Source organism: Monodon monoceros, unplaced genomic scaffold (assembly GCF_005190385.1).
Source record: "Monodon monoceros isolate NGI ecotype Baffin Bay Population unplaced genomic scaffold, NGI_Narwhal_1 Super_Scaffold_18, whole genome shotgun sequence".
Lineage (NCBI taxonomy): Eukaryota > Metazoa > Chordata > Mammalia > Artiodactyla > Monodontidae > Monodon > Monodon monoceros.
The window spans coordinates 143,155,984-143,177,794 of NW_021703774.1; the positions used below are offsets into that span (position 1 = coordinate 143,155,984).

At 52.2% G+C, this 21,811-nt stretch overlaps 1 protein-coding gene across 5 annotated transcripts in view; it reads right to left on the minus strand.

The window, feature by feature from the left end:
* Positions 1–21,811, minus strand: part of MAST2 (microtubule associated serine/threonine kinase 2) — a 192,540-nt gene continuing 170,729 nt past the window's right edge. For 2 of the 5 annotated variants that reach the window (XM_029229650.1, XM_029229654.1), the window contains 20 exons: positions 19,420–19,629; positions 15,015–15,116; positions 12,602–12,734; positions 11,705–11,766; positions 11,352–11,437; positions 10,707–10,915; positions 9,587–9,725; positions 7,574–7,706; positions 6,652–6,817; positions 5,979–6,080; positions 5,597–5,719; positions 5,317–5,426; positions 4,805–5,031; positions 4,318–4,601; positions 4,015–4,212; positions 3,149–3,375; positions 2,814–2,936; positions 2,225–2,361; positions 1,895–2,088; positions 3–1,587 (listed from right to left, as the gene is read on the minus strand). In XM_029229650.1, the coding sequence (XP_029085483.1) occupies positions 59–1,587; positions 1,895–2,088; positions 2,225–2,361; positions 2,814–2,936; positions 3,149–3,375; positions 4,015–4,212; positions 4,318–4,601; positions 4,805–5,031; positions 5,317–5,426; positions 5,597–5,719; positions 5,979–6,080; positions 6,652–6,817; positions 7,574–7,706; positions 9,587–9,725; positions 10,707–10,915; positions 11,352–11,437; positions 11,705–11,766; positions 12,602–12,734; positions 15,015–15,116; positions 19,420–19,629 (4,494 nt within the window). In that variant the 3' untranslated portion in view covers positions 3–58. Of the gene's footprint in view, positions 1,588–1,894; positions 2,089–2,224; positions 2,362–2,813; positions 2,937–3,148; positions 3,376–4,014; positions 4,213–4,317; positions 4,602–4,804; positions 5,032–5,316; positions 5,427–5,596; positions 5,720–5,978; positions 6,081–6,651; positions 6,818–7,573; positions 7,707–9,586; positions 9,726–10,706; positions 10,916–11,351; positions 11,438–11,704; positions 11,767–12,601; positions 12,735–15,014; positions 15,117–19,419; positions 19,630–21,811 lie in introns of all 5 variants that reach the window. The other 3 variants (XM_029229653.1, XM_029229652.1, XM_029229651.1) reach the window with 3 other exon arrangements.

The following is a 21,811-nucleotide window of genomic DNA, read 5'->3' on the forward strand; positions in this document are numbered from 1 at the left end:
GATAGTTTCCAAGAGCGTGTATTACACAGGACTGAGTGCAAGAAATGGCAAACAACCTCTATGTTTGCTTTAAAAGCTCATCGGGTGCCAATGCCAAGTCCTGATGCTTCTGAGGGCCCCCTGGGTCTCGGCCCTTCTGGAGCAGGCTGGGCCCAGGCTCCTGGGTGAGAGGGCAGCTTTTGCATGGAATGTCCTGCCTCCTGTCACCTGAGGCATCAGGCACTTTGGTGATACCCGGGGCTGGCTCCTCTTCCTCTCTTTGTGTACACTCAGGCTCCCATAGCCAGCTCTGGCTGGGAACCTCACAAGGTAGATGGGCCAGCCCAGGGGCACTGGGTGGCCATGACTTCCCCTCCTGTCTGGGAGACAAGTTTGCAGGGTGGACTGGAGTTGTAGTTTCCAAATCCTGGGAGCTGGCCAGCCCATCTTGCATTGTTGCCTTTCTGGTTGGGGATGCCCTGTCAGGGTCTTCAGCAATGAATTTCCAGGACCACAGGCCCAGCTCTCCGGAGGTGGAGGCAGTGGAGCAACTGGCGGGGATGAGTCCTGAAGAGCTCGGACAAAGTGCTGTCAGTGCCTGGGTGTGGGGGCGCTGGGCCTTCCAGCAGCCTTCAGGGGGGATGGGGTCTGTGGGTCCAGCCCTACCCAGGTTGGGAGCTGATGATGAGGAGCTGGCAGCCTCTTCAAAGGCTTGTAGGATCCCAAGCCTCTTCTGGGGGACACTAGGGCCTTCCGTTCTGGGAGATCCCAGTGTGACCCCTGTCAATAGGCCTGGGACCACTGGGCCCTGGCTCCTGGGATCCCTGGGCAAGAAGGCGTCCTCTTCCTCACCCTCTCCTGCTCCTGCTCCTGTGAGGAGTGGATCCTGGCCCACTTCTGGGTTAGGTACCAAGCTTGGCTCCTGTACACCTTGGCTGTTCTCAGGCCCCTCATCAGTGTCATCTTCTGAAGAGTCAACCTCCCGGATGGCTTCCTGCTTCTGCAGCGACTCTCGCCGTTCAGCCCGGTCCTGGCGGAGGGTTCCTAGGGCCCGTGAGGGAGCAGCCTGCAGCACCCCTTTCCCTGGCAGCGCCCCCTTACCAGACAGCACACTCCTGGTCCCAACTACCTCCAGAGGGCTGACTTCCCTGGGTGGCAATTCCTTCTTTAGCTCAGGGTAGGGCAGGTCAAGACTATGTTTTCGAGAAGTGGCTAGCTTCTTCTCGGAAGCAGCAAGTGCAGCCGCCAGTTTCTCAGCTGACTGCACCCTCTTAAGTAGTGGCGAGCGGGGTGACTCCGCACTCCTGGGCCGTGAGAGTTGCCGGCCTAGGGGAGGCGACACGTGAAGCTTGGTAGGGAAGGCCTGGGCTCCGTGGCCAGACAGGGGTGATGGGGAACGCTGGGGTGAAGCTGCTGGTGGCGGAGAAGGGGTGTGGGCCAGTGGTGACAGTGGGATGCTGCCTGCTGACTTGCGCCGTGGAGAGCGGTACTGGCGTTGGAGCTTGGGCGCCAAACCGTGGAGGGAGCTGGGCCGTGTGTGCCCAGAGCCGGCTGGAGAACTGGGCACGCTGGAGCTGGGGGAGCTGCTCTGTGATGAATTTCCCCCCACTTTACACAGACAGACAAACAGAGACACACACACACAAAGGCAGAGCAGTTAGCTCTTGGAAGTGACTGAGGGGCAAAACAGGGCTTAGGCCTGGAATGTCCCAGGATCAAGGTTACTCCACCAGTGAACCAGAGCCCAGGCTACAGAAATGAAGTCACCCTCCACCTCTGTCACCTCCTCCCCAAGACTGCCAGATCTTAAGGGGGTGGGTTGGATGAGAGCTTCAGACTGGGATGAGTGGGAAGCACAGAGGGCCCAGGACTCTGCTACCTCCCAGGGGCTGTCTCGGCAACCAGCCCTTCATACCTGAATGCACAGCTTCAGGGGTCACCCTGTAGCCCTGAGTGGGAGATCGGGGAGAAAGGCTGTGGCTGTGTGTGGGAGAGCCTGGCCCACTCTCCCCTGATGACAAAGAGCGGTTAAGGGAAGAAAGGCTGCGGCTGGTGTGGAGTAGGGATGCCTGCTTCGTGATCTTCCGGAACAGGGAGCTCCTTTTTCTGCTGCAGAGACAGGGGTCAGAGGCTGTCTGAGTTGGTGCCCAGGGAACAGCACACACTGGGCCAAGGGCCAGGGTCCCCAGCACACACTAGCACCTAGGTGGCTGAGAGCAGATCCCCTGGGCTAAGTCTGGCTCACCTTTCTTGCCCATCCTTGCCCCGGCTCCGCTTGCTCCTTCGGGCCATCTTGGCCTTGTAGCTGTCCTTCCGAGCTGGCCCCACTTTAATGGATGTGTTCTCCAGGGGAGTTGTTGAAATAGACACCTTGTTTCCACTCTGGGGATCAGAGCATGAGCCTAGGCTAAGGCCGTGGCTGTGTTCCTGCCCCTGCCCCTGCCCCTCCCGCCGGGTACGGCTGTCCCACAGCTTGAGCTTCTGCCCTTGCATCACCATGTCTGAGCCAGGGACCACCTTCCTTCTTCACAGATTAGGAAATGGCTCCACTGGAGCCCGAGTGGTTTGGGGTTGGGAAGATAGAGAAGAGGCTCACATGCCCTGTCCTCCAGTCCTACCCACAGCTCAGCAGGATCCCTGCCTCGGTCAATGAGGGTGTCGCCTTCCAGTGAAAACCCTTTGCTACGTCCACACCCAAGTTCCGTGTGTATGTGCATCTGTCCTCAGTGTCAGGTATGTGTGCACCCAACTCTCCCACTCCCCCATGGCCAGTCACAGACTCATAAGGCTGGACTCATTCAGGGACCGCAGCAGGCGGCACACCCAGCACTGACCTTCAGGATCAGCTCCACCACCTCTGTATGCACCAGCCCGTGCACAGGCTCCCCGTTGACGTGTGTGATGAGGTCCCCCTGACGGAGCCCCGCCTCACTGGCTGGACCTCCGTCCTCCACGTGCTGTCCCGGGGAGAGAACAGTCCTCAGCCTGGAGCCTGAGCATGAAGGGTGGGGCCTAGCTCTGCTCATCGAGCTGTGACCCCTACCCCCCACTCTTTGACCCCTGAGGGTAATGTGGGCGTGGACAGAAGCAGGGACAGACAGGCCCGAGTAAGGGGAAGGAAGAAGAGTGATGAAGTTGGGAGACAACAGGTCTGGATGGTCAGACATACCCACACCATGTGGTGCACAGTGTAGACGTCTGAGTCACCCATGTAGACACGGATGGCCCGCAGGGTGAAGCCATACTTCTTGCCGGCTCGGTGGATGATGATGGGGGGCCTTAAGCTGCTGAGAGCTGGCAGGAAGTCCCTGCTTGGAGAAGAGTCCCTGGATGATGGGTTGGATGACTGGGAATGCGGGGACATGGGGCTGGCCAGTGGAGAGCAGGTGTGGTGCTCTGAAGAAGGAGAAGCCGGGACTTAGTGCGTCCATGCTCAAGCCCAGCCCCCGTCTGGGCTGTTGATCCCACACAGCTCTAGTCACAGAGCCTGCCCCCAGCCAGGTATGTCTTCCCCGCAACCTCCGAGCAGCAAAGCGCCTTCGTGTGCCCAGACCCTCACAGACCCCAGGAGGTGACGGGCTCGCATTTACTGAGTGCTTACTTATATGCATTAGGGACCATAGAAGCTCTTCATACATACTTGAACGTCACAATTACCCTATGAGTTACCATCATTAATATCCACATTTTTTGATGAGGAACTTGAGGCTCAGAGGGATTAAGCACCTTCTTCAAGATCAAGAGCCCTTCAGTGATGCAACCAGGATCTGAATGAGCCTCTGCCTCAGAGCCTGCGCTCATTACACGGTGCTATCTGCCTTCTGGAACACGCACACACACCCCCAGACCAACGCACACCTCCAGAGACCCCTGCCCTCTTAACAAAGGGGCCACAGTGACACACAGCCTCTCGGATCCCTGCTCCTTGACACACAGAACACAGACACACCTGCTGTGTGCACACCCCAGCCACAGGCCCACAGAGGTTCCAAGGCCCTTCCTATGAGTTTTATCTTCACTCCCCGGGGGCCTCACCCGCAGGAATGAGGAGGGACAGGGCTGTGGCTGAGGCGGACTTGATCACTTTGTTGATGGGGCGAGCAGTGCGCTTGTCTATAGAGTCCCCAGAGAGCAGCCGGTGGCGGGCCCTGCGCACCGCCAGGTCGCTGATGGCCTTGGCTGTGGCTCCCTCAGCCAGCTGTGGGGTCCCGCGGCCTCCTCGAGTCTCCATGGCTGTGGACCAAGTGACCAGTGAGACCTGCAGTGCAGCGGAGCCTCCCCTCCTGGCCCCCTGCAGCATCCCCAGCCTAGGCCCTCTGGCCACCCGCTGGGCCACACCTGGACTGGAAGCGCTGCTCTGGCCAAGAGGCTCCTCATCCAGCTTCAGCCGCCGTTCCGCTGGCCGTTCAGGGGAAGGCCCGGATACCCCCTCTCCAGACAGGGGTGTCAGAAGCCAAGCACCCTCCTGCTGCTGCCTCCTAGGGGGGCCGCCAGCCTCCTCAGTGCCCTCAGGGAAGCGAGGCACGTCCAGGAGGCCTGAGCAGTGGCGGCGCACTGTGAGGGGAGGGCTGGAGTCGCTCTCCGTGTGGGATGACTCAGACACTGACAGCCGCTTCCGTAATCTGTGAGACACAAGGCCTAGGGTGAGGTGGCCCCGGCGGCCTCCCTCCTCCAGCCCAGGCTTCCTCTGGGGCTCATGTCACAGAACCTCTCTCCAGGAGCCATCCTCTCGAAGGCCCCTCACCACACCACATGCCTCCCAACCATCCGTGACCACCAGCGGATGGCTGTGCCGCCCACCCCTGGGCGAGCTCTGGGTGCTCACATCTCAGGGGAGCCTATCACCCAGCTCCGCTCTCGGCCCCTCAGCCCCGCCAGGCTGTCCGAGCGGTCCTCCTTCTCCTCGCTCAGGCTGCGCTTGGTGGGGGGCGGCATCCGGCGCTCCTCGAGCAGCGAGAGCCTCTCCATGCTGCTGTACACCTGTGGGCACAGGAGACCTGCCGGGACGCCCAACGACCACACCTCCCAAGGAGCGAAAAGGATCCTCAGCGCCTGAAGCCCAGGAATTCGAGCCAGTTCTCCTCTTCCCTCCCCCATATATACCAGATGAGTATTCGAGGAAACAGCTATTCCACTGGTCTGACCTGGCCGCACCCTGGCATCTCATACGTCAGGGCCCTGAGTAGATCTAGAGGCATCTGTCACATGCAGGCCCAGACCTTGCCCGCTCTTTTCCCAGAGATAGCCCATCCCCCTCCTCCCCAGGCGTGCCCCAGGGATGTCCCTCAATAGGTCCTCTTCTCCCAGTTCTCCAGTCTGGGCCCCCCACAGTCGCACCTTGCTGAACCTTGGAGAGCAGGAAGAGAACTGGCGAATCTCAAGGTAGCCATCCTCACTCGCTTCCTCCTCGTCCTCTGAGTCTACGTGGCGGTATCGCTCTGAGCGGGCTGCGTACAGAACAGTGCCTTTCAGAGGCCAGGGTGGTGGCCTCCTTCAACCCTGTCAGACCTCAGGAGGGCCTGGAGAAGCTGCTCCTGATACCAAGTTCACGGTGCACAGGTGTTTCTGGGCACACAGGTGGGATCCCTGCTCCTCCCCGTCCCACCAGTGGCCTTACTGTCAAAGTAGCTGGTATCATCCTCTGACTCCAGCTGAGGAATAAATTCAGCCTTCTGACGAAGAAGTCCTGTCCAGTCCAGACCAATAAAGAACGGGTGCTGCTTCACCTCATAGGCACTGCCTGTGGACAGGGATGGCGTGGGCAAGGGGCTGGGGTGAGCTGTGTGGAGTCCAGGTCAGCACGTCCAGTGAGAACCTAGGCCTCGAAAGGCTGGGCCTGGAGGCCTCAGCTCCAGCACCTTCCTCTTCCGCCCACAGGGAGCAGGGCAGAGGTTCAGGATCCAGGGGCACCGCCCACACCTGAAGCCTGAACCTCCCAGTTATATGGAATCAGCCCTACTCCTCCAAGTGCTGAGAAAGGTTAGTGGGGCCTGTCCCACCTGTACCCAGTCTCTCCAGAGGGTTCTGGTGGAGCAGTTTTGAGGTGAGATCCTGGGCGTCCGGTGGCAGCGCATCATCCCCCTCAGGCCACACAATCTCATCTGAAGAGTCATTGGGTGTGAAAAGAAAGGAGTGGGTTAGAGAAGTCTCAGAAGTCGTGGGCAGAGTGGGGAGATGGAGAAGAGGGTCCTGTGATAGGATACGTGTGGGGAGGCATAAAGGGCCCAGCCCAGAGCCCTGAAAGTCTTGCCTGGGACCCACTTCCTTTAAGTTGTACAGGTTCCTGTCCTTCTAGGGGAGCCTCCCACATCCTAGACCATGGCTTGCTCTTTGGTCCAGGGTGGCCACTGCAAAGCAGTGGTCTGATCTCCAGCTCACCCTGCCTTTACACTCCAGACACATGTACACTCACACACACACAGAACTCACACTCACGGGGTATGCACAGACACAACACAGGTACACCCATGCACTCATGTGGGACCAGGCACACAATCAGAACAAGCGCTAGGTGACACACAGAGTCTGCATGTGCACCTATCTGAGGCAAGCATACCAAACACACACACATGAACACAGAACAAGAACTCGTAAGCCTCGCAGATGCATGCGTAAGTCATATCTGTGGATCCAGATTCTGTCCCCTTGGTGGGCCAGGGGGATGGTACCTACCACTGATCACTTGCCCAAAGAGCTCCTCTGGAGTGTCTCCGAAGAAGGGGACGCAGCCCACCAGGAACTCATACAGGATTATGCCCATGGCCCACCAGTCCACTGGTTTCCCATAGCCCTGACGCAGGATCACCTCAGGGGCAATGTATTCCGGGGTCCCGCATACCTGGGCACAAAGAAGCCAGGCTGGCTCAGCATCCAGAGACAGTGCATTGGCATGGCGGCTGGAGGGGTTGGGGTGCTCCCACTTCTGGAGCAGCAAGTCTCTGAATGAAGACTCAGCTCACTCTGGTTAATGAGCAGGAGCAATAGGAGCCCCAGCGTACCAGGGGTGGAGCTGTTGGTGGGGTGAGTTTATGTATTTTCCTAATTAACCGAAACATCTAGTTCTAGCCTGGAACCACCACTCCTTTTTGGCATGTGGTACCCACAACTGGTCTCTGCCCTCCAGCCTCCAAAGAACAGACACTACAGTCATATGGCTCCTACAGGGACTTGTGAACAGTCACAACCTGTAATGTCAAATCAGGAAACGCCCCATGGCTACTCTCAGGATGCAGCCCAGTGGAAACTTGGAGCTGTGTTCCAAGGACACAGGCGCCAGGAGAGCTCTGCTCTTTACTGAGGCTGGAAGTCTCAGGACTGACCTCTTATCAGGCTCTGAGAGTGCCAATGCTTATGTGACCTATCTTCTTCAAACCCCGAGGCGGAAGACGATTTTGGATTTTGTACCCGTGTGATTCTCATGGGCCACCTTATTTTCCAAATGTGCTGCCTATCTCAATGGCTCCCTGGAACCAAAAGGTGGAAAAGACAGGAGCTCTCAGTCTTAACATCTAGCTGCAAGGTAAGCATGTGGCCTCCAGTCCTTACTCTGAGGCCTGGATTCAACCCCCAAGGCCTCAACCATCCTTCTTATTACCTGCTTGTCCAGGAACTCCCGAGTATCCTTTTCAATGTGGCCCTCGTACAAGTTTGTGGTCAGACTCATGAGGCCGATTTTAGAAAGGCCAAAGTCAGTGAGCTTGATGTGCCCCATGGATGTGATCAGCAGGCTGGGAAACCAGAGAAACAAAAGTTTGAAGTTACTCCCTGGTCTTCCAAGATTGCTGGTTTTAGTACATGCCCAATTTTCCCGCTCAGGCGTCTACTGTGGGACATAAGCAGGGTAGCTTCATCAGGGAGACAGGCAGCTGTGAAAGAATAAATAGCTCTGGTTGTGTGAGCACTGTAGTCTGCACAAGCAACTAGCCTGCCTTCTGCCCATTCCCCCGGTTCACTTTTGTTTACTGCCCTCAGCCGTATTCTACGCTGAGGGCAAGTATCAGCCAGCTGAGAAACAGACTTTCTTCCACCAGCGATCAGCCTCTTCCTAAGGCTCCAGCCATTCCCAGTCTCCTCTCCTGACCTAAGTGGCTCACAATACCCCGAGTCAGGGAGAGGGCAAAGGGGCACAATGATCTCGTTCCACATCCACGGCTAGTTTTAGGAGGGCTGGCTGGGAGGAACTAGAAGTAAGATCTCACAGAGAACTGTCTCTTCCTCTTCACGTACTCTGCCTGAGCCATTCTGTGCCAAAGGCTTCACCCTACTACCCCTTTATTCCCAAATCTGTATCTGTGGCCCTGACTTTTTTTTTTTTTTTTGGCCCTGACTTCTTTCATGAGCTCCATGCCTAAAAACTGCCCAGATGTCCTACAGGCACATGAACTCAACCTGTCCAAAACAAGGTCATGCCTCCTAACCGGTCCTCTTCTCAGTGAAAAGCAGTAGTTTCTGTTACCTACTGAGCTCTGTGATAAGTGCTTTAGCAATTATTTATCAAAATATTCTGGCTCATGAAAGGTCTTACAGAGTAACTAACACAACAAAGGTAGGTATTATTATCCCCAAGAGGAGGAACACAAGGCTCAGAGAGGTTTAATTAACAGACCCGGAGTTCAGAGAGTTAACGAGCTCTATGAACTTAGGTCTGTCTAATGTCAAAGCTGCTTTCCACTACAGAGGCTTACCACCACCAGCACCAAGGTGGAAATCTGGAAGATATCCCAGACTCCTGCTCTCTCACCCCAGCCTTATCATTTCCTTTCCACTTCCCAACACTATCCCTCTCTTCTCCATCCTGACTCTGTTCCAGTGCAGGCACTGTTCTTTTGGGCCTAGACTACTGCCATGGTCTCATCACCTCTTTCCATGGGCAGTGATCTTCCTAAACCTAAATCAGAGTCTGAGTGTGACGCTCTGTCACCCTGTGGTTAACAGGCCCTTCAGAGACTCTCTAGGACCCTTTAAAATTAAACCCAAACTTAACAAAAGGCCCCTTGATGATCCAATCCCTGCCCCTCTCTCTAGCTTCCTCTCTTACTACTCTGACCAACTAACAATCTCACCTTCAGCCATACTGTACTCTTTGTAGTTCCTGAATGGGACCCGTCCCCACACCTGTGCGTGCCATTGCAAATCCCGCTCCCCAGCTTGAGAAACCTCCTCCCACCTTCGCCCACCTGACTAATACCTTCTAAGAAGCAGCCTATACAAAGATATTTCTGCCACCCACACTAGATTTAAGCTCTACAGGCCAGGGACTTAGAATACAGTGCTTGGCACACAGTAGGTGTCAGTAAATGTCAGGACACTTGCTTAGCCATCTACTACATGTGTGGATTCTTTTGTTCCTGCTTGGTTTCTTGAGTGGAGCTCCTCAGTGATTCTTTGATGTCACCAAAGCCTTACGGTGCCCCTGCCAGACCTTGCTGGCAATGTTCTTTGCATTTGGGGTAGTCAGGGGCTAGAGTACCAAGCCTGGATGGTCACCCACATGAGCAGTGTTTCCTAGCAGCCATTTGGGATAGATTCAAACATGCTGTGTCTGCGTTCATTTATCTAGAGACCCAAGAGGGACACCCTAAACAAGGGACTTGGAGAGTGGGCATACTTGTCAGGCTTGAGGTCACGGTGCACGATGCCATAGTTGTGTAAGTACTCCAGGGCTAGCACAGTTTCCGCAAAGTACAGGCGCACCATATCCACAGGCAGGGCCCCGATGTTCTTCAGCAGAGTGGCACAGTCTCCTCCTGCAACAAGCCCAGGCCACCATGAAGGATGGGTCCAGTGCCCTGCTCTAGATGGTCTCAGAGGCCCCAGAGTAGATAGTGTCACAGAATACCCTGGTGCCAGAGACTGTGATTCTAACCCCTCTGCTGCTGGCATGGGTGGGAGAGTGTGGAGGGGAGCAGGAGGTAAGACGAGCCGGCCAGTGGCTGTCAAGGCCATTGTTCAGGACAAAGAGGGAAGGAACCCAGGCCTCTAGGCCTGTAAGCTGACTCGTTGGGACAGGACTAAGTTATTTTAGGATGAGACTTCAGCATTTGTCCATTTATTTCCTTCCTGTTGGCTCTCCTTTAGTTTTTGAGTAAAGTAACACTGTAAACTCCCAGCACCTACCCAAAGAATGAAAAGCGGAGTTTTGTTCAGCTTCAACTTCAAGACTTAGGCAAAATATCTTTGGAAGCTGTACGCAGCCCTGACGAAGGGAGAGGGAAGGCCACTGGCAAAGCGGCTGCCCCCCTCCAGAGCTGTGCCCCATGATGCTCTCCTACACCATCCCCAGAGCATTTTGTGGGGTCCTAAGGGGCATCCCCTTCAAAAACCATCCACAAGGGCAGTGGCTTTCCTCTCCTCTGAGGGCCCAGATGCAATCCTCCCAGCATCCGACCCTGGGCTTTGGTGGCTCTGCTACCCGCTTTGTTCCTGCCAGGTGCCAGCAGGTCTGCCAGGCTGTGCAGGCTTTGTAGTTGTGGGGCTGATACATCCTGTCCTGACATGGGCAGCCTCATGGCAGCTACTGCTCCAGAAGCCTCTCCCTGGGAGGGGCACGACACCTTGTGCCCACCATGGCCAAATGGTCTCTGAGATCCTAAGGCAGAAACCAAGGCCAAAGAGAGGTTGGGAAGCTGGGCCCTGAAACTTCACGCCTACACGAGCTGTTGGTCCCTGCTCAGGGCTGTCTCAGATTATGCCGTGGCCCCCAAGCCAGGCCACCTTTTCCCCAGTACCTTCAACATACTCCATCACCATGCACAGGTGGCGCTTGGTCTCAAAGGAGCAGAACATGCTGACCACAAAGGGGTTCTCAGCAAAAGTCAGTATGTCACGCTCCACAAAGGCCTGCTGGATCTGGTTCCGTAGGATCAGGTTCTGCTTGTTGATCTTCTTCACGGCAAAGCGCTGCCGGGTGGACTTGTGCCGCACCAGGAATACGGCCCTGGAAACAAAGCCCATCCGTACCCCACGGCCCTCAGCCCCTGAGCTGTGCTCTCCTCCACTGCGAGCTTGGGTGGTATCAATGCACAGAACAAAGGAGCAGGGGGTGCTTATCAATGAGAAGGATCTGAGCACCTGCCCAGGGAGCTCTTCAATTTCCTGATATACCAAGTCCTGAGGACACAGCTCAAGCCCTCCTCAGAGCTCAGTGAGAGGAGAAGTGCCACCAAGAGGAGAGGGAATCTTTCCTGGGAAAGGAACCATACTCAGATATCAGAGGAAACTGGGCTCTTGCCTCTCCTGGAGGCTTCGGGGAGGGACAGGTCCATCCTGAGGCATCTGGTGCTCAGAGGATTAGGCATCATTCACTTCCGGAAGGAAGAGCCCCAGGGCTGACTTAGCTCCAGTCCCGGCCACACCCTGACCCCCGCCTTTACCCATAGGCGCCATTGCTGATGAGCTTAATGGTTTCGAAGTCCTCTTCAGAGGGTGTCTTTTTAGATGTCAGAGATGCCCCACGGCCCTGGAAGACATGGGAAAAGGCAGGAGCCAGGAATGCTTCTCAGAGCTCACATCTGGGGGGAAGCTGTGGCCCCAGCATCTGCTCAGCTCTTAGCCCTGCCGTGGCCTCCTGCCCATTCTTCCCCAGGAACTGAATGACCTCTCAGACAGCGTAAGCCATCACCCACTCCGCCATCCCTCCTTCAGACAGTCTCTTAGAGAGAATTCACAGCCCTTTGCTTCACAGGGCCCCGGGGCCAGGATTGAGGCAGGAGCTCAGGGTCTTTACCTCGACTGAATCATCTGTCTCTGGAGTGTCAGGACTGTCATAGCTGCTCAACTGGGCCATTTCTAGAAACAAAGCAAGGACACAAGAGAAAAGTGTGCGTGGCAATGTCAAGACATCTCAGCAGTCCATTCACATCACACGACAGATGCATGTAGGGAAGGCATTAATGCTTCCTGCATCAGGCTGGGAGGCGGTCCTGTGGCTCTATCCTTAGTGCAGTCACAGCTTTTAGACTTGTTTGTCAAATAATATTGCCACCCCTATTTCTAGAAGTCCAGTGCCATTCAAAAGGCCTGGCAAATTCTACAAAGCTTCCCTCAAACTTGGGACAGTGCCTGAAAACAGGGCCCAAAGCTGGGCTGTCTGATAGCTGGCCCCCATCCTGCTGGTCAAGACTCTGCTTTGCCAGATGAGGCTGGGAAGCAGGGAAGGCAGGAGTGGGATGACTAGAGACTAGGGATTTGGAAGCCCATGGTTCAGGAGGGGCTCAGTGTGAAGGCCCAGAGCATGGCATTACCTTCTGAAGCCCTGAGCTGGGACCACCCCAAAGACACAGGAGGACTTGCGAGGTGGCAGCAGGAGAGGCAAGCATGCAGAGGAGGTGACCATTTTTGAAAATGTGATTGTGGCCCTCTGTGGTGACCTTTTGATCTTAGGCTCTAAATCCAACGCAGGTGGGCCCAAGGCAATCCAGCTTGGGTTATATAAGGCAGATGTGGACAATCCTGAAGGAGGGGCTGTTTTATGACAGAGAACACAGAGCTTTTCCTAGAGCCCTCGGGCCTCTGATGCTGTGTTGTGTCCCTGTCCAACTAAGCTTCTTCTCCAAGTGGCTTCCCTGCTGTTAGAGCTTGTAGGCTGTGTGGCCTCTTTGCAGCCACCAGGCCGCATGCTCACCCTCTAGGGGATCCCGTGTGAGGCCCAGTTGGCTAACGATGTAGCGGGGAATGTCACATTTAATCCCTTGTCCCTCTTTGGCGTGGCCCTCAGCTGCTTCTAACAGGTGGTAGAACTCTTCAGGGTCAAACTCCTGTACCGGGGAGAGAGGTAGTCAGTGGTGAGGGCTACAAAAGCAGGCTGCTGCTCTCTTTGGTTTTACGGCATATACCCAGAGTAGGATGACAAGAAGACTTCCTCTTTGTGATGGACACCCCTACCCCTGAATCCCAAGAAACATCATGATTCAGGAACCAATGGGGACAAAGCTGTCTTACAGGTCACCTCCAGATTGGATATCCTAAGCGTTTGCTGTCTTTACAGCAATAAGAACCAGAGCATTTGGTTTCCGGAGAGCTCTGCCTATTCGCCTGGTCCAAAGCCTTGTGCCAGCCGGACACGGCACTGTCAGGTGTGTTCCCACACCCAGTGAAGAGGGGCAGTCCTGGCACACCTTCAATCACACTTCACAGCCCTGGCGGTGCACACACATGCCTTCAGACATCTACTGAGCAAACCCCTGTGTGCTGGGGGCTGGAGAGCCTTGTGGACACAGCACAGAAGTCCTTGTCTGCCTGGAGCACATAATAATGAGGGCCCCATTGACTGAGTGCCTACTAAGTGCCAGTATGGGCTAAACCTTTCACAGAGGAGACACCTCTGTGTTGGTGAGGAAATCAAGGCTCACAGAGATGCACAGACTTGACCATGACCACAGAGGTAGGAAGAAAGAGAAAATCAGCACGCAAACCCAGGCCTAACTCCAAGCCCCTGTTTAACCACGGACTTCATGTCCTTGAGGGAGAGGCCTCTGTTCACCACGACCCCAGCCTCCACTGCTTTCTTTACCTCTGGTCTCACGGGTTTGGAGAACTCTACCACTACCTATGTGGGTACAATCTAACCCAGACTGGAAGTCCTTTTACCTTCTTCTTCATCCTCAGTCCCTGTCTAGTCAGAATGTCTACTTCAGAAACCCGCCTCTACCCAACTCTTCTGCTCTGTCCTCCCACCACTGTCCTAGTTCTGGGCGCTCCTCTCCGTCACATGAACGGCTTTAAGTGCCTCTGCAAGGCTGTCCCTGGCTCATCCTGCCTTCCCTTCCAACTCACTATCCATGTTGCAGCCAGCGTTATCTTCCTTGTGAGTAAATCTGATGGAGTATTACTCAGAAGTAAATAGGAACCAATTACTGATACATGCAATAACATGTATGAATCTCAAAAACTTATGCTGAGTGAAAGAAGTCAGAACATAATATATGATTTAATTTATATGAAACTGTACAAAAGGCAAACTTATCCATAGTGAAAGAGCAGATAAGTGGTTGCCTGGAGTGGGAGGTAAGGTGGGCAGGGGAAAGGGACTGATTGCAAAGGAGCACAAGGGAATTTTCTAAGACGGGAGAAATGTTTTCCATCTTAACTGTGGCAGTGATTAGACAGGTGTATATTTGTTAAAACTCATTGAACTGTATACTCAAATGGGATATATTTGATTGTATGTAAATTATACCTCTATAAAATTAGTTTAAAAAAGTAAATCTGACAATGTCATATTCTTACCTAAACTTTCTGATGGCTCCAAGTAGCCTTAAGGATAAATGCAAACTCCGGAGCCAAGAACCCAACACTCTCCATGGTCCTGTCGTGGCCTACCTCCCAGTTTATCCCTCACCAACACTTCAGACACACCCTGTACTCCATCAAATGCCTTTTCTGATGGCTCTCCCCTGGCAAACTCATAATTATCCTGCAAGTAGCTGACTAAGCTTCACATTCCCCAGGGAGCCTTCACTGAATGTCCATCTCTGTTCATCCCGAGGAGGACTAGAGCACTTCCTTCCCCATGTCCCCGTTGCACCTTGTACTTCCCTTGGTTGCAAACTTCTTCCAGTATCATAATTATTATTTGCATGTCTCCACGCCTCATACCTAAGGCACTAAAAGACGAAATCTAACTCTACTGCAGAGGAGGCATTGCAGGATCAGGGACTCTGCTTTACTTACGCCTGTATCTCCAGTGTCTAGAATGACGCAGGTACTCAGTAGTGTCACTGAATGATCAAATGAAGGGTGGACTCAACTTGTGCAAACGAAACTGGCCTGTGCTCCTCACCCCCAGGGTCCCCATTGACCTGGGGCCTGCTCAGTGTGGGTTGGGCAGACGAGCACCCCTCCCTGCCACACTTCTCAGGAGCATCCACTTTTCCTCACAGGGACTTGCTTGCGTGTCATATTTAAACAAGGATTTCAGCAGCAGAAATGGCAGTGGGTACCCCCACAGTTCTGCTGTTAGCAGAATACTTCCCCTACAGCCCCCGTTCCCTCCCCTCCAGCCACCCACCCCACCAACCTCCCGAGAGCCCACTCACCAGGCATTCCAGGAGACGAGCAGGGCGGGCAATGACAATCATCAGCTTTTTCACCAGCTGCATCACAAAAGCCACTTCTGAACTCTCTGAGCGCTCATGAGCCTGTAGAGAAGACAAAGGATACTTAAGCAATCCACCGGCCCAACATGGCTGAGTGAAGCAGGACTGGGCTGGGCAGAGCCTACTCTGGGGAGAAGCACTTTGTAGTACAGAGAGTGCTGGCAAAGTAAAGACCTTAGAGAGGGCCAGTGGGCCGTGATGAGGGGGGACAGGCTGCTCACCAGGAACCACATGAGCTGCGGAACACTACGTGACGCCGAGGAATGTCACAAAGACACGCAGCTTTACCTGCTGCTCCATCCAGCAGGCTTCACTTACCCTCCAGACCCCAGCTCAAGGGGTAACTCCCAATGGAGCCTTCACTGATGCTCACTTTCCACCACAGACAGACTGTGAGGAATAGAAAGACCTCTCAAAGCAGGAGAGTGATGTGACCAGAAGGGATTTTAGAGAGATCTCTTTGGCTGTAGTGTGGATGGTGCACTAAGGAGGGCAAGCCTAAAAGCAGGGAAACCCACCAGCAGGTTACTGCAACAGTGCAGACGAAAAAGGCATAATAAGCCAAGGCAGTAAGAATGGAGGGAAATGGACAGACTGGGCCATCTCAGAGCAGCCCTGAGGGGTGGAAAAGGCAGGAACAGATGGGAAGTACAATGACAATTTTAGGGAAATTCCATTGAACCCATAAATGAAATAGACAGTATAAAAAAATACACAGTTTAGGTGAGGATAGGTAGAGAACATATTCCCTTTGGTTTTAAAGAGAAAGCAGGTAGGTGGAAAAGTTCTGCTTTGGACTTGGAAAGTTTGAGGTACCTATACTAGATACTTTCGTAGGCATTGGCTCAGCCCCAGAGACTCTCTCTTCTTGGAAACTGCTCTGACTCCTGGAGCCACATTTGTATGGTGTGGCTGCACTTTCCCTCCCACCTCCGATAGCTGACCAGAGTGGACTACTTTCCTAGGAACTTACTTTTTTTTATTTTTAAAAAATTTTTGGCCGTACCATGCAGCATGCAAGATCTTTGTTCCCTGACCAGGGATTGAACCCATGCCCCCTGCACTGGGAGCACGGAGTCTTAACCACTGGACTACCAGTGAAGTCCCCCCAACCCCGCTTTTTCTTTTACATTTTTTTTCCCCCTAGCAACTTAAAAATGGGTGGAACGACAACCATTAATATCAGCATGACAGAACTGTATAATTCGCTCTTGGGTGAAAAGGATGACCATACCTACCAAAGAGAGAGAAACAGAGCTGAGAGAAGGAAGACGAATGGTTCCTGGGCTTTCCACAGGCTCTCGTTTCTGGTTCTGGTCCCTTCTTAAGGCCTGGTTGCATTCTTGTCTTCAATTCTCTAAGACACCCTTTCAATCTTTATAATTAGTTTCCCTTTCCTGCATAAACTGCTCTGAGTTGGTTCTCTACCACTTGCAACGAAGGATACTAGCCGATGTGGAAAGTACAGTGGAGGAGTCCAATCAGCAGCTGGGGCCACTGAGCCGGAGCTCAGAAGAACAGTGGGGAGCAAAGGCCCTTTAGCAGACGGATGACAACTGAAGACACAGGAGCTGACAGGGCCGATCAGAGAGTGAAGAAAGGAGAATGAGGAGCACGGATGCTCAGGAAGGTGCCCCTCGAAACACCAGCATTTAAGAAAACTTGTGAAGGGGCAGCAAGACCACAAGACTGGAGAGAACAGTGTCATGACAACTGGGCGGGAGAAAAGATCAAAGAGAGGTATTCACTGTGGAAACCTCTGTAGACAGGTGAAGGAAGGTGAGGACTGAGAGAGGTCACAGCATTTGGCAACCGGCCAGTTAGTTCTTTGGTGACTTTTGCCTGAAATGTTTCAGTGGAATAATGGGAAGGGAAAGTAGAAGGCAAGAGACTGAACAGTGAACAGGTTGTAAGGAAAGAAATACAAGCAAATGAAGACCATTAAAAAAAACTGGTTATGCAATGAAAAGAGAGGCTGGGCACTTGATGAAATCTTGTTCATTCTTTTAACACGCAGCTCAAATATCAACTTTGTGAAGCCTCATCTAAGTCCCCTGCCCACACACACAGACACACACACACACACACACACAGACACACACACACGAAGAACAAGAAGTAACGGCTCCTTTTTCTATGTTTTCCTAGCTGTTTGCTCACAGCACATGGTACTAGCATGTTGTTTTATAATTAACTGTCTGTCTCTACAGGTACATTGTAGGGCCTTGTGAGTAGAGAGGCTGTGTCGCCTAGCACAGGTGCCTCTTATATAGCAGATGTCAATGCTTATTGACTAAGTATTTGAAAGTGTACGATCTTAGGCTCTGGAATAAGTAACCTGGGTTTGGGTGCTAGCTCTGCTACTCAGAAATGAGTTACCTTGGGCTAACTTGGCCCTTTTAAGGTTTGGTTTCCTCATCTGCATATTTAGAGAATAATAATAATACCTTCCTTACAATGTTGTTATGAAGATTAAATTAGACAATGTAGTGCCTAGCAAATTCATCTACCAGGGTTTCCCTGCAGACATCCTTCACTCTAGTCATGCCAAACTACTTTACCTGCAATTCCTGAAATGAACCAAGTTCCTCCACACCTCTGAAAGGTTGTTTATACTGCTTTCTAGATCCAGTGAACTCCTACCTACTCATCGAGACTCAGCTTTTCCTGAACTCTCCATGCAGAGTCAGCACATCCTCCTCTGTGCTCAGAACTGATCTCTGTTTAGTGCTCATCAATCACACCTACTATAATAAACAAAAGTGAGATAATTCATATAGAGCACTCAGTGTGGTGTCTGGCATACAGTATACTTCAATAAATGACAGCTATTATTTTTACTGTAATACATATTGATGGGTCTGTAAACCCCAGTCAACAGCAAATTCCTTGAGCCAGAGCCGGCACTGAACTTCTTCTCTGCATTCCCAGGGCCTAGCAAATGAGAGAACATATGAATGCACTGGCTCCATGTTCAGTGCTCTTCCCACTGCCAGGGGCAACGCATCTGGGAAATGCCTGAAGGTTTTGGGCAAAGCTCTGACTTGAGCATTTCAGAAGATCCATCTTAGATGTACAAGCAACCCTGGAAGTCACTCTAGTTGATTTATCTGATGCCTCAATCCCTGATTCCTACGTATTGTTGGAGAACTGTTAGAAAGTTATTCTTGAACAGAAACAAACAGCCGCCAGTGATGTTTCACGGGACTTCAGCTTTTTAAACTCATGTTTCTGCAATGTTTAAATTTAAGTATTACTTTTGAAATCAGAAAAAGACATTTTTGTAGAAGGAAGAACTTTTTCATCTATTAAATCAAAACCTTTCTCACCGTAACTCTTGTCCACTGGGCTAGTATGCCTTTTAGGGGACAGAGAAGCTGCCACATATTACATATGATAAAACTCCCATTATTTGACAGCAATAATCGTGACCATCTTTAGTCATCCTTTCTCTAGATTCAACTGTTTCCTAAATTAAAAAAACAAACAACTTCTTGCTCCTAATTTCTGGACTAACACACCGGAGTCGTTTGAGCCCATTAGCCTGGGCTGTCAGCTCAGCTGGTCCTACAAAAGCATGAAGGCACATGTCTGGAGGTAACAGGGGTCTGGACTGGGAAATATTCTAGTGACATGAAGAGCCCCGAGGAGACAGCACATCTCCTCTCCCCTAAGCTGTACTAATGGTGTGATATGGGCAACTGTAGTCTGAGTGGGAAGGCGTCCGATCACCCTATCGGAGAGGCAGAGGGGAAAGCGAAGAGCGGAGCACGAAGCAGCGAGAAGAACTCAACGGTCTCTGGATTACTTTGCCCAGAGACTTTTTACACTGGGGAGGATCAGGTCTCTAAACACATCAGTCCCCACTGGAGAACTTCTGCTACACAAACAGAATATCAGCAAACGGATAAACCCATAGTGCAGTCCTCGGGTCTGTTTTTCCTCGACTGAGGAGAAGCAGTCTCAAGGTTCTCCTTACACCAGTATGTCTACCAAAAGAGAGCCCACTACTGCCACTAGGGCCTCTTTTTGGCTCTGGGTTACAAATCTCCTAGGCAAATATTTATGAACACTACCAACGTTGGAGCCTCGGGAAGAGTAATTGGTATTAGAAAAGGAAAGGAATCACAGCACTGAGTTCTGACACCGAACAGGCTTCTCGGAGAAATGCAGGGGACTGAGGAGGAACCAAAGCCCAGCAGCAGCAGCACATGTGGGGTGGGTCCCGCATACCAGCAGGGAGGTGGCAAGCAGGCTGGGCACACCATGACTGCCTTCATCTTAGCTTGGGACTAAAACCCACTACTATACGGATTCACCAGAGTCGCAGAACAAGGACACTCACATCTTGCAGAAGCTTCTCTAAACTCTCTTGAAGCTCATAGAAGTAGTGTGAGGTAATGAGGCCACTCCGAGATTTATCCAGGCAGTCTCGGGCCATCTCTATCACCTGATGATGAATAAAGCTCAAGGTTCCGTCTGCCAAGGGCAACACGTTGTCTGGAGTGTTGGAGGAAATGAACTCTGCTAGATGCTCTTCCATTTGTGCGGTGGCCTGCAAATCAAAGCAGGACAAGTGACTCTTTCCTTCTGATCCAGCTCGGCCGGAGCTAAGCCTGAAAGGCCTGGTCAGAGCCTAAGGATGGGCTCTGTGATCCTGGTTTCCTGATGTTGCGTTTGGGGAACCTGATGACTGGAGACGTGAAAGGTCACCTTCAAGTCAAGTCAAAACATTACAGTCAAGGCCCTCTCTCACCTGGCCTTGTCCACCTCCCCACTCCTTGAACAGCACATTCTCTTGCTCTAAGGACACTGAGGTTCTGTTGTTCCTTTATCATGCTATCTCATACCTCTGTCCATTTATGCTGTTCCCTGTGTGTAGCTTTTTCACCTGCCAAGCCTGCCTGGCAAACTCCTACTACTCCTTCTAATCTCAGTTCAAGCATCATCTTTCCTCTGGGAAGTCTTTGATTCCTCCAGGAAAACTAGGGTTTCCTTTCCTCTGTGCTTCCACTGGACCTCCCAACTCTATAAACTTGGTGTGTGGACACTCCTGGTTTCTAAATCTTTCTCCAGACTGGGAACTTCTTCAAGTCAGTGGGAATTTGATTTATCTCAGGATCCTCTTACTTGAACTTAGGACCCAACTGAGCTAAGCAGATGTTCAGAGAGTGTTTATTGAAGGTGTGAACCTGCCTGCTCACGGACCTGGATCCCCAGCAGAGCAGCATGAGGTCTGGCTCAGAAGCCTCTTGGGGACCTAACTGCACAGGAATGTCAAAACGACAAATGTACATCAGCTAACAAGTTCCTAGCTGCCTATCTAGGGCTTGGCTTTCTTTCCTTTGCCACCAGGTGGTGATTTCTGATTTTCAGTGTGTGTTTAAGTGGGTGTTTGTATATGTATATATATGTGTGTGTATATATATATACACACACACACACACAAACACACACACACATATTTATGGTGTAGTGGTGTGGTAGGGGGAGAGGAGGGGAGGTGAAAGAGAAGAGGGAATGGAAGGAATCTTAACATGCTTTTTCTAACATGAGTTCATCTTACATACAAACGTGCAATGCTAGGATAACAATACAACACCTAATACACAAGGAGGAAGAGGAGGAGGAAACACGCGAGGTGCATTTCTAAACACTATACACACCCAAACTTTTTTATGAAGAAGCAAGGCACAACTGAATGATTTCCTAGCTGTTCATTCTACCCCTCTTCCTTGCTCTTACTCTCCAGTGCCCATTTGAAGGCTAGAAAGTGCAGACCACAGGGCAGCAAAGAAATAACAGCTAACACTTACTGAGCGCTAACTATGTCCTGGGCACAGTTAGAAAAGCTTAATGTTCACTAATCTTCACAAACTCCCTATGAGATAGATACTCTTATTATCTCAGATTACAGATGAGGCAAATGAAGCTCAGAGAAGTTAAATAATCTGCCCAGGGTCATGAGGCTAATAAATGGTAGAAGCCTACTTGAACCCAGTCGGCCTGGTTCCAGAGTCTGAGCTCCTCCTCACTGCTCTGCTTCACTGTGAATGTCAAGAGGGAAAGCACAAGGGCTTCGCACTTTTTCCCTAAGCCACCCGTGTGTGCCCAGGAGACTACTCGAGGCTCGAAAAAGGACACTCTCAGAGGAGCAGGGAACCACACATCGCAGACCCTAGATACAGATGAACAGGTAGAGCCGGGGGTCTGGATGGAGGATGAAGAAAGAGGCTTGAAGACCCCATTCTCGCTGTTGTCATGGAGAGGGAGCCTCCGTCAGGCCCTGATCCTCTCTCGGACAGAACTGGCTGTGTTCTACAGGAACAGGGCCTATCATTAGAAAGCCAGGTCAGAGTGTTTAGGCATGTGGTGTTCAAAAGAAATGCAAATGGAAAACAAGGCCCTCGTTCCACATACAAGGAGGTTTACAGTCAAACTGCAGTTGTGAAGACCATTTCTCAACCATCTCAGGACAGTAACCTACCTTCCTCCCTCAGCATTTCCCTGCTTGAAAACACAAGTCCAAATGTGAATAGCAACTCTGAGCTGTCTCCCACCTTACTGCTCTCTCTGGCCAACTTCCTGCCAGAGGAAATTTCCAGCGTAGCTCTGTTTGTGCTTGGTAATGGGAGTGCTGCTTTAGAAAACTGCATTAAGTGAAGGTGCTCTCAGAGGGCAAATCTCCTTCTGGGGGACCCCGACTCATGGATCCTGATGTGCACGGTCAGAAACAA